Genomic DNA, 16840 nt, shown 5'->3' with positions numbered 1-16840 from the left:
GGCTGCTATACTACAAGAGCAAGGCACGATTCTGCATGCCAGTTAAAACACTGATGTCTGACATAAATAACTGTTAAAAAAATACATAATTTTAAAATTAAAAATAGGAGATTAAATCAGGCAATTTCATGTTCAGTGAGTGTATGTTATTGTTAAATACAAAAAAGAGAGAGGAATGTAATTTCCATAAAACGTCCATAATGTACCATCTGTAGTACATCCATACTAGATGGAAGCAAATCAAATGCTACTGATAAGATGTATTCATTACTCCTCTACTGTAATGTAAGAATTGGGAAAGTTGTTCCAGACAGAACTGAATAGAGCCTTGTCCTGAAATGTCCATTAGCAGTTAATGATTTTATGTCACCCGCAGTCTGCCTTGCTTGTCAGGCATTTACCTTTGCCTGGTGGTGTTCATGCTGTTCCACTTACAGACTTCCATTCTAAGCAGCACTGTGCAACACAGAGGGATCGTTTTATCTCTAAGTGACCGGCAAGGCACTATTCAAGCACTCGGTTTTATTCATTGCAAAAACTTTTGTAAGATCTTAGAAATGTGTTCCCTTACCGCTGGGAACAACACAAACCATACATCATTTTTATGTTCGCAATGTCTTCTGTAGGAAGTTGACACTTAAATTGTCGCTGTAGTGATTACATTGTCCTGTTCAGCTCTAACTGTTCCAGTTTAGAACTATTTATAGGAGAGAAAAAAATTTCAAAAAAGCCACTCCCCATCTTTAGTCTGTCATACCTGGAAATGTCTAATGCAAGGCAGAACACTTGGCAAGAAAGGTTGTCGAGCAACAGTGATTGTCTACCACAATGTCACAGCTCTGGAGGAGCTTAGTATTTTCATTATAAAGTTCTGCTTTTATTAAGGACAACTATTGTAAAATTTTAAATATATATATATATATATAATATATATATATATATATATATATATATATATATATATATTACACTTTTTTTATCAGACTAAAATGCACTATACATTATCTTTTTCCTATCTCGCTGTCACTTACACTTACAGTAGAATGGTGGAAGTTTGGCAGATTTGTCAACTTTTGGACTAATCTCCTCCTGGGGGATTCTCAATTATTTCTTTATTTACAAAAGGGCTTGCTGAATGGGAGTTGCCCACTCCAACTGTCAAAATAATAGTGGAACATGAGTAAGGGAGGCTGGAAAACAGATTTGTATGGATCCCTTGCAGGGAGTGCTTTTGTAAAAGATAAAAATACACAGAATCCCCCATAAGGAGGTGGACTAGTCCAAAATCTGTCAGAACTGTCAGGTGTATATTACCTACTGTGACAGCAACATAGGAAAAAAAAGTAATTTATAGTGCATTTTACTCTGGGAATATAAATAAATAAATTTACATATTATATGTATGCATTTGAAAAAAAAAAAATTTAATTTTTCTGCGATAGCTGTCCTTAAAAGCTGATAGTAAAACACAAAGAAAACTGAGCTATGTGAAGAAACTGCAACCAATTACATTCCAAGTTTACAAAATATTATTGGTGACATTTTTTTTTTCATAAATGATGGCAAAACCATGAATTTGATCAGCACTGGGATATACTGTATTCCTTAAAATTATGTAAAGGGCTTAGAAAAGGTAGCATCAGTCTTCCATCTGTTCAGCCTCTTGTCTTCCAAGCATTATCCAAAGGGACCCTTTCATTTTTTGCTATAATAAAATCAACATTTTCTCCAGTTTTAGGAATTGTGGCAGGTGTTTATAGACTCTGGAGACAGAATGCCAGGGATGACTCCAATCATATTCCATCCCACATGCTGGCCACTCCCTGTTCTATAAAAAAGATCAGTTCATGTTAAGTTTCAGAAATGGCCACAGTAATTTGAAATGCTAAAACATGTCTTTAATTGCTGCATAAAATTATCAGTAGTAATAAAAAAAAAAAAAAAAAAAAAAAAAAAAAAAGGAAAAATCTCTGATGTTGATGCCTTGTTCTGTGATTATTTACTTTACTCTTTTTGTTATCTGTTATTTTCTTGGTAGAGTATATTCTGTTCTGCCACGTTGATTATTTGTTACTGTACTTTGAAAATGTGTTGGCTGCAGTGCACTGGAGCAAGATATTGTGAAGTTACATTGTCTTCCTCCTGCAAACCGTTATTTGGTAGAAATTGATAGCTTGATGGTACTATAAAATATCTTGGAATAAAGCAGTCATCAGCCTGCTTCCAAACTCTATAACTCAGGACTCAAAGAAAGCCCAGTGCACACAGAATGAAATAAATGCACTTTAGGGATAAAGTAATGCATGTATTATCTTAAATCGCCATTTTTCATTTTGGATTTTGTCATAATGATATACTACACATATATACTGTATTTGTTTACCACATCGTGTGCTCTTTTTCAAGGACAAGCATGTATGTAATATAAATTTACTAAACCCCAAAAGGCCATCCAATCAAATTTGTATTTATAAGCCATTCATGAGTTTATGCCCTGAAGGGATTGGAGGACCCACATGGCTGCCTGTTTATAAATGTTTTCCCTTAATACCAGCAGTCTAAACATCATTTACAGCAGTGAGGCTTCTGCCAGCTTCCTATGCTCTCCCTCTGCCCTATAAACCCCTCATCCCGCTATATTACTAAGCATTACTTGTCTGCTTGTCATGTCTGATCTAGGCATATAAAGTAAAGGTGTGTACACATGCACAAGTACGGTCGCCTGCAGGGGTCAGGACTTAACCCCTCGGGCAACACTGTGGGGCTGAATGCAGTACATAGGCATGTCGTTAGCCTGTAAGCTGGTGATGTGTACTGTTGCTATGGAGTGAGGAAGAGGGACAGCCTGCAGCACATGTCCAAGTGAAAAGTGTAAGGAGGCTAACAATGAATGCACTTGGCTGAGAAGATCTAGCACTCTGCATCTCGCATGGATGGTCGTGGGGCCACCATACACATACTAGATTCTTGGCAGACACGGCCCTGAACAGCCACCTTGGCCAAGAATCATCTAGCGTGTGTACAAGGCTTGACACAGTGGGTTACCAAAATGATTATTTTATTTATATAGTGGCAAAAACATCTTCCGAAGTTCTGTGCATAATACAAAACAAATATTGGAGAGCATAGCTACATGAGAAGTTCAAAGCTCAGTACAATCAGGACACCCAGCAATACAAGTACAAATACATACAAGAGCTGATGTGTGACTTGAGACATAACCTATACTTTATTGCATATGATACATTTTACAACAGAAAAAAAAACAGCAGGAGGTGGTCCCTGCTCTTGCAAGCTTACAAACTACTAAAGGCACTGTGCTGACTAAGACGCAAATAAACAAGCTCAGATAAATGGTAATGCTTCCTAATGTAGTGGTGAGGAGTTCAAAAGACAGTGAAAAAGCAGTGGAAGCTGTATATACATACGTACATACATATTTTGTACACACACATTTTGTACACACACATTTTGTACACACACACACACACACACACACACACACACACACACACACACACACACACACACACACACACGTACATAATTGTTCATAGTTTATTATTTCAGTAAAAACGAAAACCTTCTATCTAATGAATGTTTGCGATATTATTTTTTCTTGTAGAGAGGATACAATGAAATCAGGGAAGTCAAGCAGTTCCATTTCACTGGCTGGCCTGATCATGGAGTGCCATATCATGCCACTGGCCTGCTGTCTTTTATCCGAAGAGTAAAGCTATCCAATCCACCGAGTGCTGGCCCCATTGTGGTTCATTGCAGGTTTGTATCCTTTTGTTAACCATATCTATCATTTTGTTAACTTACTTTTAAAGAAGCAGTATGCTTTCCTGAGTTTGTTCTTTTGGGTTCAGTAGTTTAAATCACTGGACTGGAACAAGAGTGCAACACCTAATGTGCATACTTGTTTTACATCAACTTTTTTTCCATTTTCTTTAAGAGGAATACAACTGGTTGGATATTTACTTCATTGCAGGTTTTCATGGAAGTAGGACATTTGGGTGCCCATTAGTTGCAAATATTTAAGCGGTTAAGGTTAAGTTTGGTGTCCGTGGGGAGGGTTTTAAGGTTGGGGGTGGTGTGGGGGGGAGGGGTGGTTCAAAGTTAGGGGGTAGGGGGGTTTAAGGTTAAGTGTGCAGAGGGGGAGTCTTAAGGTTAGACATCAGGAGAGAAGCTTTGGGCATCGGCAGGGAGATGGTTAAGGTTAGGCATCAGAGTGGGAGACTTAGGGTTAGGCATCAACAGGGCAGTGGTTAGGGTTAGGCATCAGTAGAAGGGAAGGATCAATGTGAGAATAGGGTTAGCTTTAGTTGTAGTAAAATATCGGTATAATTTACTGATATTTTACTATCATAATTGGCAGTTTAACAATGTAGAATATCTGTAAATTTACAGATCATCTACATGCTGAAATTGGTAAAAAACAAAACAAAACAAAAAACGTAAACAGTTAAAATCTGACAGAACGAAGGTTTTGGGCTAGTCCATTTCCTCATGGGGAATTCTCAGGGTTTCCTTTACTTTCAACCGCATTTCCTGAACAGCAGTTGTGAGTAGGGAGGCTGGCTGGTATCTTACTATTGTGGCAGTTAAACTGCTGTTCAAAACAGAGAAAACCCTGAGAATCCCCCATGAAGAGATGGACTGGCTCAAAACAGATTTTAACTGCCTACTTTTTTCGAGATAGTGGTCCTTTAAGGCCCCTTCACACTAGAATAAAGTTGCTGAGGAGGAGTCTGATTAAAGTTGGCTGTATGTGTCAGTACAGTCTTAGTTCAGCAATGTCTCTAGAGGGGTCCCTTCAGGGGACACCTATCTATCGTGTGTACAAGCATTTAGAATAGCTACTTCTGAGCACTTGTGCACTTTCAGCTTGTTGCCCTATACACTCAAACACAGGACTTACTGATAACAGATCGTACAGTTCTGGAACTGACCAAACATGTCTCAAAGGGTACCTCTAATAATAAGAAAGTAAGCAAAGTAATTGAGACAACAAAGCTTGCATCCTTAGGTGCTGTCACATATGACTGCTTTCCATCTTTATTACCTATGACCACCTTAGATGAACATTGTATACACTTACCATACTGGAGCTCAATGGCTCTTTTGCATAGATAACTGGAGTTTCTTAACTCTTCCTGTACTGGAAACAATATTAGACTTATGTCACTGCTCCTAATGTTTTATTTCTTAGCTGTACTACACATACAAATCATTATATCATATTTTTTTTTTTTTCGTATCAGTATCTGCCTGTAAGCCGAAATGATTTGCTTCTTATTGAGTATCTCTACTGTAGACTTGATATCCGTGACTAAATATAGTGCTTTTCTTATTCATTATTAATGTATATTTATACAGCAGAGAAAGAAACTTGGAAATGATCTTTAAAGCCTAAGTTGAGACTCAGGATTTCTTTATATGCATTTTAATAGCATATAAAATAGCGTTTTGCCAACAAACATGGATTTAGGAAGCAAAATGAAAACTTTTCTTTTAATATTTTCTTTTGACCTTGCAAACTTTAAAGCAAGGATCTTTCCTTGCCACTATTTACATGTTAATTTGTTTTCCAGAGCATATAGCTTCCCTTTGTTTGAGCACAAATAAATCTTTGTTTCCTGCAGTTGAGATGTTTTGTTGCCATTTCAGATGTGAGCTCTTCCTTGTTACATCCCCTCCTAAATGCTGGTGTCAATTCCAGACAATGAGCCAGGTGCTTTGAATAACACAGAGGAACACCGTTACTTACATTTTGTGGAAGGAAGTGGACGGAGACTGCACTGCTAATAAATCAGACTATCTGTCAGATGTGCTTCTCCTCTTGTTTTATTCAGGTGGTGGTGAAGTGTAAACAAATAACAGTGCCAGAAAGCTCTTGGTATTGATCCCCTATGATTGAATGCTGAGGCAGGATGGAGAGTCAGAGCAGATCTCTGAGCCTCACCCTATACCAGACCTACTAATGAGAAACACTGGAAGTAGGAGAGGAGAGCTTCTTTCAAACTCGGCAAACTGTATTTGTATAAAAACTAAGAAAAAAACAATGGCTCGTTAAATAAGATAAAGAGCATATAAAAAAAGCATAATAACCCTCACCAAGAACAGTCTGAACAGTTGATATGGCTTATTCCACTTTGAGATATCTATATATATATATCTATATATATATCTATCTATATATATATATCTATATATATATCTATCTATATATATATATATATATATATATATATATATATATATATATATATATATATATATATAATTTTATTTATATAATGCCAGCATCTTACGCAGCACTGTACAGAGTATATATTGTCTTGTCACTAACTGTCCCTCAGAGGGGGCCCACAATCTAGTCCCTACCATAGTCATATGTCTATGTATGTATTGTAGTCTAGGGCCAATTAACTTATCTGTATGTTTTTGGGGTGTGGGAGGAAACCGGAGTACCCGAAGTAACCAACGCAAACACAGGGAGAACATACAAACTCCTTGCAGATGTTGACCTGGCTGGAATTCAAACCAGGGACCCAGCGCTGCAAAGCGAGTGTGTTTATCACTATGCCCCTGTGGGGCCCAAATAAAAAAATGAAATAAAAAAAATATACATATATATATATATATATACATATATATATATATATATATATATATATATATATATATATACATATATATATATATATATATATATATATATATATATATATATATATATATATATATATATATATACATATATATATACATATATATATATATATATATACATATACATATATATATATATATATATATATGTATATATATATATATGTATATATATATATATATATGTATATATATATATATATATATATACACACATACACATTCACCAATTTGTTTTTGTATAGTAGAGATACAATGCCATCATTTTTTACATGGCTTGCTCATACTGCAAAGGCTTTCTGCAGGGCATTAGAGCCACCATGTGTCTCAGAATCTGTGTTCTCCCTGGAAAGGTAATTTGGCTGGGAGGTGGAAAAGTGATCTCACCATTGGGGAACTGGGGAACAGGCCCACGTGCTACATATTCAGCGTGCCAAAGTTCTACTGCCCACATTTGTGTGGTGAACCTTTCCTGTGCTCTTCATATTTTGGTACAGTTTTCTAGTGTACTTCAAAGTATATCCCAAATTTCTAGTGCCCCATATTGTAGACCAGTCCCAATACCCCAAGTCTCTCCCAGCTTTCTAGGTTCCTGCTCTATTGGTCCTTCTGAGTCTAAAGATGCCCATACATGGTACAATTTTGATTTTTTTTTTCAATTAGATAATTTAGTTTGATTTTTCCGTTAGATCGAATATATAAAGATTTTTCCAGCATGTCCGATCAGATTTTTCTACAAAAAAAAAGCGGGATAATCATTCGAATTTCTTGATCGAAAAAAAAAATATTTTCAACTTTTATTCGATTCAGTCATTTAGATCGAATAAACGGGATAATTGAACGTTTTTATTGTACTATTTATGGTCACCATAAGACTCATTGTGACTCTGGACAGTTGGAAGGAAGTTGGTGCTGCTGGAAACAAAACAAAAATAAACATCCAAATCAATCCTGTATTTATGGAGAGACTCACTGATGGTATTTTCAAATGTTTGAGTTATTACCTTTTTTTTTGTTTGTTTTGTTTTTTTACCATGTAGGCAATAACACATTATTTGTCATTTTTTTTTGTTTCACCATGCAGCGCTGGCGCTGGCCGCACTGGTTGCTACATAGTTATTGATATCATGCTGGACATGGCAGAGCGTGAAGGTGTTGTAGACATCTATAACTGTGTGAAAGCTTTGCGATCCCGCCGTATTAATATGGTACAAACAGAGGTAAGTAACAGGATTTGGGGGGGTTCTTTTTTGCAATATCTGACTAAAATTATTTTTTTTAAGTTATTCTCTTTTTTCATTAAGTAGAAAATATATCAGTTTTACACAAGTCATTTTGTAAGATTTAATTATTCAATCACCTGTTCAAGATTCCTGCCTCCTCTGCACGGCTTTTACCTCTGTATAAAACCGAGGAACCTACTGTACCCAAAATCTACCTTATATGTACCTAGTCGGGTTTCTCAACTTTTGGGTGTATATCAAACAATTAATTTCCCTATTCGTGTGGACTGCAAGACTCCCTCCTGCCCTACTTATAGCATGGCTGCCTTGGCACTGGGTCCTAACCCAGCTACACCTCTTTTTACAGATTGCATTGGGTCAAAGTGAATGGTGAGCCAGCCTTGCCCACTTTTCAAGCTCAGGAATAACTATAGGGGTGCAGCCACTTGTAGCCACGAGGCCCAGGGTTGTTGGGGTGCCAAAAACGTACACTCTCACCAATACAGGAGCCCACCTTATCCTCCATATTAGTTGTTGTTGTGGCCTCCCTTGTTCAAGGGGAAGGGATCATAAGAGCCACACTTGTTAAGTGACCCTTGGAAGATGTGTCTGTAACAGGCTTTGGGAGTCAGCACAGGAAAGGGGAAAATGGTTGTGGGGGGCCCAATATCCCATTATCATGTTCAAAAAGACAGCTTCCAGTGGAAAATTAATTCTGTTTACGTGCTTTAAAGTGTATATGCAGTTTCCCTAAAGGTCTACCACCTCTGCTCTCCTAGCTCCAAATAAGAAAAATTTAATATACGATTATCGTTCACACAGTAAGAGCCATTTGCTTTTAACTGTTACGCAAGGTAGCAGCATTAACATGAAGTTCCTCCAATTTCTCCCACCCACAGGTGGGGAGTGTGATGCTACTACATCAAAGGGATTGGAAACTTAGTATAAAAATGTTACCCCGTATTTTGCGCCGTATAAGACGCTCCGGAATATAAGACGCACCCAAATTTAGAGGGCAAATACCAGGAAAAAAATACTAAACCTGGTGCGTCCATGTTCCAGGAGCGTCTTGTACATGTTGTGTGCTCCTGTGTACCTCATGTCTTTACCTGTGTGCCCCATCTGTCCTGCTGTATGCCCCATGTGTTTTTCTATGTGTCCAGTGTGCCCCTTCTCCCCATGAGTGCCTGTCTCCCCCATGTGTACCCTGTCTGCCTGTCTCCCTCTGTGTCCTGTTTCCCCCATGTGTCCTGACTGCCCCTTCTCCCCATATGTCCTCCTGTGTCAGTCTCCCCATGTGTCCTGTCTCCCATATGTGTCCTGTGTGTCCCTTCTCCCCATGTGCGCCTTGTCTACCTGTCTCCCACATGTGTCCTGACTGCCCCTTCTCCCCATGTGTCCTCCGGGGTCAGTCTCCCCATGTGTCCTCCTGTGCACCTCTCCCCATGTGTCCTCCTGTGTCAGTCTCCCCATGTATCCTCCTGTGTCAGTCTGTGTCCTTCCCATGTGTCCTCCTGTGCCCCTCTCCCCATGTGTCCTCCTGTGTCCCTCTCCCCATGTGTCCTCCTGTGTCCCTCTCCCCATGCGTCCTCCTGTGTCCCTCTCCCCATGTGTCCTCCTGTGTCAGTCTGTGTCCTCCCCATGTGTCCTCCTGTGTCCGTCTGTGTCCTGCCCATGTGTCCTCCTGTGTCCCTCTCATCAGTCCTGTTTCCCCCCTTGTGGCATGTGCCTGGCTCCCCTGCGTGCTTAAAGAGAACCTGTACTGAGTAAAAATATTTAAAATTAACACATGAGGTAACTTCAAATGAACATTACATAGTTACCTTGCCATCAGTTCCTCTCAGAAGCTCACCATTTTCTTCTGACAATAATCCCTTCCAGTTCTGACAACATTTTGTCAGATCTGAAATATATCAGTTGCTGTCAGTAAAATATCAGTTGCTGTCAGTTACAGCTGAGAGGATAACTGATGTACCAGGTAATGTCCATGTTTCCCTATGGCTCAAGTGGGCGATGTTACAGTTTAACTGTGTGCTGACCAGAAAGCTGTTATGGGTAATGGCCATTTTCAAAATGGAGGACGGAAAATTCCCTTGATCACAGTGGACAAACAGGACGCGGGACAGGAGAAAGACACTGAGGAGTAGACTACATGGAAGGTAAGTATGACTTGTGTATGCTTATTTTGACTTTTAATTTTCAGTTCAGGTTTTCTTTAAGGTGTCCCCCTCTAATTTCCTCCTGCCCCCTCCATGTGTGCATCTCCTCGGTGTCCCCCAGCCCCCCCCGCGCGTGTCTCCGATATCTAGCCTTCCTCTCTCCGGGTCTGCAGCTGCAGCGGCCTACCTCATATATGCCGCCGGGAAGACTGCAGACACCCGGCTACTCCATGTGTTTCCTCTACTGCGCGGCTTGTACTGATGACGCAATCAGTACAAGCCGCGCAGTAGAGGGAACACATGGAGTAGCCGGGTGTCTGCAGTCTTCCCGGCGGCATATATGAGGTAAGCCGCTGCAGCTGCAGACCGGGAGAGAGGAAGGCTAGATATCGGAGACACGCACGGGGGGGCGGTTCACCGGGGAGATGCACACATGGAGGGGGCAGGAGGAAATTAGAGGGGGACACCTTAAGCACGCAGGGGAGCCAGGCACAGCGAGCACACACACAGGCAGGGAATCCCCAATGGCGTCGGGTCGGCGGTTCATATCGGCGGGCGTTCGCAAGTTGGGGATTCCCTGCCTTTGCCGTATAAGACGCAGGGACTTTTTCTCCCTATTTTTGGGGTGGAAAAAGTGCGTCTTATACGGCGGAAAATACGGTAAATGCTTAAACATAGGTGGCGATTATGTGGAGAAATAATCAGAACATACGGCGGCCCTTTTTTCATTAACTTTTTCTCCTAAGTTCTCTGCTAGGAGATAGTTTTTCATCTTCTGTTAAATAACTTTTCAGGGCTCTGCATATGAAAAAGTACCAAAAAGTAGGTGAAAAAGTACTGTCAAAATAATTGTATTTTCTTGATTGCAGGTGGCTGAAAAGGCATTTTGTTGATGTGTGATGTGTTAAATATATCCTAGGAGAAGACTTGGGAGAACATGTGAATTAACCCTCCTGGCGGTTTGCTAAAAAATCGCCAGGGGGCAGCAAATCTTTTTTTTTTTTTCATGTAGTGAGACAAAGTCTCGCTACATGATAGCCGCTGCTCAGCGGCATCCCCCCAGCCCCTCCGATCGCCTCCGGCGATCGGCGATCAGGAGATCCCGTTCAAAGAACGGGATCTCCTGGAGGGCTTCCCCCGTCGCCATGGCGACTGACGTCACCGACGTCGTGACGTCAAAGGGGATTCCGATCCACCCCATAGAGCTGCCTGGCACTGATTGGCCAGGCAGCGCACGGGGTCTGGGGGGGGGGGCTGCGGCGCGACGGATAGCGGCGGATCGGCGGGTAGCGGCGGCGATCGGGCACTGCACGCAGCTAGCAAAGTGCTAGCTGCGTGCAGCAAAAAAAAAATTATGCAAATCGGCCCAGCGGGGCCTGAGCGGTGCCTTCCAGCGGCATAGCCCGAGCTCAGCTCGGGCTTACCGCCAGGAAGGTTAAATAAGGGCCAGTGCCTAAGAATTCAAAAAAATGCATTCCATAAACATGACTTTACTGTCTAAACCCCTTGAGAATAAATCGGCAATACCTGAAGCATGTTCTTTGTCTTCTCCAATGCTCTCAAGATTCCTCTATACCAGTGATGGCTAACCTTGGCACTCCAGCTGTGACAAAACTACAAATCCCATCTTACCTCTGCCTCCCCGAGTTATGCTTAGAGCTGTCAGAGTATTGCAATACCTCATGGGACTTGTAGTTCCACCACTGGAGTGCCAAGGTTAGCCATCACTGCTCTATACCTTATTTTTGGTTTTTCAGAAGGTAATCATATAAACTGTCATGTAAACTAACTAATAAAAAAAGAAACAGAGATAAATTCTTATTTGGAATGGTACTGTATGTACACTATTACCTTATCATGCTTTATATCACTTTAGATATACTTCAAGTATATTTTGTAGTTGGTTTATCTTTGTACCACTTAAAATTTACTTGATCCACACTTTTTTTAAAGGCTACTAAGGGGGGTCATGGAACATGTCATCAAAATACAGTCATACTTGTCTTGAGACATATGAACAGCATACATGGAAATAAAACCTTTTTTGATGTGTTTTTGTTTGTTTTTTAAGCAGCAATCTTATTTCTTTTGTATTCCTTTCTGCACAGGAGCAGTATATTTTCATTCATGATGCCATTTTAGAAGCATGCTTATGTGGAGAGACTGCCATACCAGTCTGTGAATATAAAGCAGCTTACTATGACATGATCAGAATAGACTCACAGACGAACTCCTCACATCTCAAAGATGAATTCCAGGTATTATCAGTATGTATTAGAGGCTTCTCTATCTTTTGCCCTATATGTAAGCTGCATGCCAATGGTTGATGGTCAAAAATTGTAATTCATCCACTCATGAATGTACCGGTGGAAAAAAAGAAATATATTCTTATTTCTTTGTTTCAAACTCCATAATTCCCAAATAATGCCATTATTTAAAATGACCACATATTTAACTTCTCACGCCTTCTCTTCACACCCGAGCATGTAACCTACAAGTACCACAAAGCAATCACATGCGTTTCAGCTGTGTAATTCCGTACTGTTGTATCTGTGCATGAAGATGCAAAGCATTTCCATAGTGTAATTATTATTATTACTGACTGGGAGCATGCTTGCTTTGCTTTTGGCAATATGACTAGGGCACTGGAGAATTTCCCTGACTGCCACACAGACTCCTGAGTGATTTCATAGTCCAAATGTCAGGCTCACCTGTAGATGCAGGAAGATGACTTACGGTGACGTTCCCTGATCTTCCTGCCTGTGGGAACACGCAACGGCACATGACTGGCCTGACTGAGAGTTCCAACGATTGTGGCACTTTGTGCAGGAGTTGTTGGGGACAGTCCCTATCGCCGAGCATTGCTACATTTTTGCCTATTCACGCACTCGTGCCCACGTCATGAGAATCGCGCACAAAATCGTGATCTGGGTTCGACCTTTTACAGGCATCTTAAACCATGCTCAGGATACAAAATTCCTCATTTTTTTATTTTAGTGGTCTGAAAGGAGTGCCATCCAAAACCATCCTCTTATAGCGGACCTGAACACAGAACATCCTCTCTGCATTAAACAATACGCAACAGCATAATAAGCTTTAAAGAAAAACATTTTTGTTACAGCTGATGCAACTACTAAAATAAATCTGCACTGTTTCTACTTCCTGATTCATGGAAGCAGACATATTGTTAACAGCTTGTTCTTTCAAATGGACTTATCTGCCATTTCTGCTATGGCAGTCATGTGACACAGGGAGAGATCAAATAACAACTTGTGATTAGACACAAATGAGGGGGAATTAAACAGGCTAAACTCTCTGAATACATACAGGGTGCATTTCTCTATATGTTCTTTCTGTCCTGTGCAAGAGTTCAGGTCCACTTTAATGACACTATCTCTAGGCATTAAAGTTTGATCCATTTCCCTAAAAAAGCAATACTTTTACTTTTTAATTTACACCTTTTGGGGCCAAATTTCCTTGCAGGGAGCCATGCTGTAGTGTTACAAGGACATTAAATAACTGCATAATTTTGTTGAGTCCGAAAAGAACCCTTTATCCAGCTTCAACTTGACTTTGCTGCACTATATCAAATGTTATTACCGATACCTTCAAGTAGTTAATGCTGTTCACCGCAATGAAAAGATGCAATGCAACAACTGTATTTCTCCATCTCCCTAACCACAATTTTTCTTTTATATATGATGATCTGGAAAACTTACCCCAGCTCGATGGGTAGATTCCATTTAGAAAATGTCTTGATGTGCCCTAAGTGTAAACAAAACAGTGACTTAATTTTTCCTGAGTTTTATAAACAAAATAATTTGATATAAATTCCATATAAAACTGTGCACGAACTGGGGCTTTCTTTGTAGATTTAACATTTATAAATGGTAAGTCCACATTAACAAATTAATTACAGTATATACTAGTGTATAAGCCGACCCCCCCCCAACTTTTACATCAGAAATCAGGAAAAAATGATCGACTTGCTTATAAGCCGGGGGTAGGGAATTCAGTGGCTTAAAACTCCAGTCAATGTTCACAATCTACAATTACGATACTGGACTAATGACAGGCAGAGCTCATTGTAAGTACAGTTAATCAGTACAATCTGGAAGTCAGCTGCAACAAGGACTTGTACATGTGCTCACTGTTAATATTACAGTTAGCACATGTGCAAGTCCTGCATTCAGTGACTTCAAGATTAAACTGGAGACTTACCCTACCTAACAAGTTCTGCCTGCCATCAGCTGCCAGCATTTTTTTTTCTTTTTCAGTAGTCCAGGAACCCTCTTTAGCCTCTATTCCTCTCACACTGTATCAAACTTTTCAGGTGTGCACACTAACCTTCTGCAGGGCGCGAGTGTAGTGTGCAGCCAACAGTGTGGGGTAAATGTCATCTAGTGCAACCTGTGGATCCAATGAGTGGCCGGGTTGAACGGAGACAGAGTGGGCGGGTTTTACTGACCTTAAGATCCTGGAGTTACAGTGGCATGTGCAGCGCCGCTCACTTTTGCAGTGATGAGCGACCGGTAAGAGAGTAGACAGAGCGGGCGGGCTTTGCAGGCACACCTGGAGTCAGAGCATGTGTAGCGCTGCACAGTTTTGCAGCGATGAGCGGATAAAGAGCATGCAGATTTTGCAGGCATAGCACGCCAGGAGACGTCTGATGTGCAGCACTGCAATCCGGAGAAAGAGCGTGGAGTGTGGCGTCAGCTCTGTGTCTCATCCCCATGACGCCCTCTAGCGGCATCTTGAGCCTCTCACACTGTGTCTCAAGACGCTGCTAGTGGGCGTCAGAGATGAGACACAGAGCTGACGTCACACTCCACGCTCTCTCCACATCACACATTACAAGTCTCCCTGCGTGCTATGCCTGCAAAATCCACCCACTCTTCATCCGCTCATCGCTGCAAAACTGTGCAGCCCTACACATGCACTTTCTCCAGGTGTGCCTGCAAAGCCCGCCGCTCTGTCTACTCTCTTACCGGCCGCTCATGACTGCAAAAGTGAGCGGCACTGCACATCTAGTATTTACATGCATGGGCATCGGGGGACATGTAACATTTGGCTGGGGGTTCATCACTTAGGTCAATCGACCCATTATCACACGCTGTTACTGTTGCCCAATCGACCACGCCTACCAGAGATTTCTCAGCATACAATTTCGGCCTGCAATTGGTCGAATTGTTGATCTAACCAGATGGTCGATCAGCCGCAAAATCGACAGATATATGGCCACCGTAAACTGTAATGCAGTGTATTTGTATTTCTGATCCTTCTGTTCTAAAGCCCCATCTACACAGTACAATTTTCCATCAGATCGACCAGTGATCTGATAAGAAATTGCATCCAAAATGTTTCCAATCGATTTTGCATTAAGTACCCGAAATTGATCGGAATCCAATCGGACCGGTCGGAAATTATCTAATAGATCCGTCGATCTGATATAAAATATGTACCGTATAGATGGGGCTTTAAATACAATCTTATCGATGCAAGTTGTTTGTTTTGCAAAAATGAGCCATAGCAACCTACTCCCATGCTAAGTGTTTGCAGATATTATCAGCACTACAATAGAAGGAAGAAAACAAGTGTGGAGAATCTATTTACAACTAAAGGAGCAATGGGGACAGTTCCTAAATAGATTATTCAAACAGAGCTCAGCACACACTCTAATGTGCTTAATGTCAATAAATGCACAGTTTAAAAGCTTGTCCTATCCATTCATAAGTTTATATGATTAGCTTAATGCAGGTGTGATGTATTGCATTATTGATCAGGGCTCAATTTAAGACATTTTAAGTACACTTAAATATAAGTACACACTTTAATATCCCCTATATCCCTCTAGGTGTAAGAATTCAGGGTACATAACAAATTACAGCTAAATACCATCCATTACTTTAAGAATTTGGGTACTGATGGCTGTTGAGATTTCTGCTGCAAAGTGCATAGGCATTAAAGCAACTCTCTCCAAACTGCGTTACCTACAGGCTGTTTTACATCTATGATCTGCAGGGAAAATACTGAGGATGTAAATTGCATTGCACAAGGGAAGCTGCCAGTGGAGGGAATTAAGAAGCAGTGACTGCATCCTGCTTTATTTAAGATATTTATGTATAAATTCCCCACTTTATTTCACATTTTGTCACGTTTGTAATGATCACCTGTTGTTTTCCTTTACAAATAATCGACTGGGTTGTTATACTTTTTCTGAAAGGAAACCATCATAGACCACGTATCTAAGTAAGGACTGGTGCACACCAGAGCGGTTCTGGAGCGTTTTTAAAAACGCTTGCAGGGGGGAAACCGCTTGGCTAATGAAAGTGAATGGGATGGTGCACGCCAGAGTGGCTCGTTTTTTCCCACAAACACAAACTCGGGGGCTGCAGCATTTTTTAAATTTCTGAGGCATTTCTGCCTCAATGTAGAAGTATAGGAAAGTGGAAAACCGCTCTGAAAAACGCTAGATCAGAGCGGTTTTCCAGGCGTTTTTGTTACAGTAGCTGTTCAGTAACAGCTTTACTGTAACAATATTTGTAATCTGCTACAAAAAAAGCTCCAAAAAACACTAGGCATGTTTAGAAAACCTCTGTAAACATGCCTAGAATCGCTCTGAAATCTGCTTCAAAAACCTCTAGCCTTTGCAGATCTGCTAGAGGTTTTTGGTGTGCACTGGGCCATAGTGTTACTCCAGCACTGTTTGTTCTTCCCAACAAGGTAATAGTTCAGTCTGTGTCTCAGCACAACATCGAGAACATCAGCAACTCATCTTTT

At 40.7% G+C, this 16840-nt stretch overlaps 1 protein-coding gene across 11 annotated transcripts in view; it reads left to right on the top strand.

Annotated features, from left to right (window-relative positions):
• The window catches only part of PTPRK (protein tyrosine phosphatase receptor type K), a 571635-nt gene that overhangs the window by 528138 nt on the left and 26657 nt on the right, over window positions 1-16840 (top strand). For 6 of the 11 annotated variants that reach the window (XM_068231517.1, XM_068231508.1, XM_068231514.1 and 3 more), the window contains 3 exons: window positions 3626-3780; window positions 7763-7898; window positions 12169-12327. In XM_068231517.1, coding sequence (XP_068087618.1) covers window positions 3626-3780; window positions 7763-7898; window positions 12169-12327 — 450 coding nt within the window. The remainder of the gene's footprint in view (window positions 1-3625; window positions 3781-7762; window positions 7899-12168; window positions 12328-16840) is intronic. The other 5 variants (XM_068231509.1, XM_068231516.1, XM_068231515.1 and 2 more) reach the window with 1 other exon arrangement.

The sequence above is a fragment of the Hyperolius riggenbachi genome, chromosome 4 (assembly GCF_040937935.1).
Source record: "Hyperolius riggenbachi isolate aHypRig1 chromosome 4, aHypRig1.pri, whole genome shotgun sequence".
NCBI classification, from domain to species: Eukaryota; Metazoa; Chordata; class Amphibia; order Anura; family Hyperoliidae; genus Hyperolius; species Hyperolius riggenbachi.
This window is presented reverse-complemented; position numbering and strand designations above follow the sequence as displayed.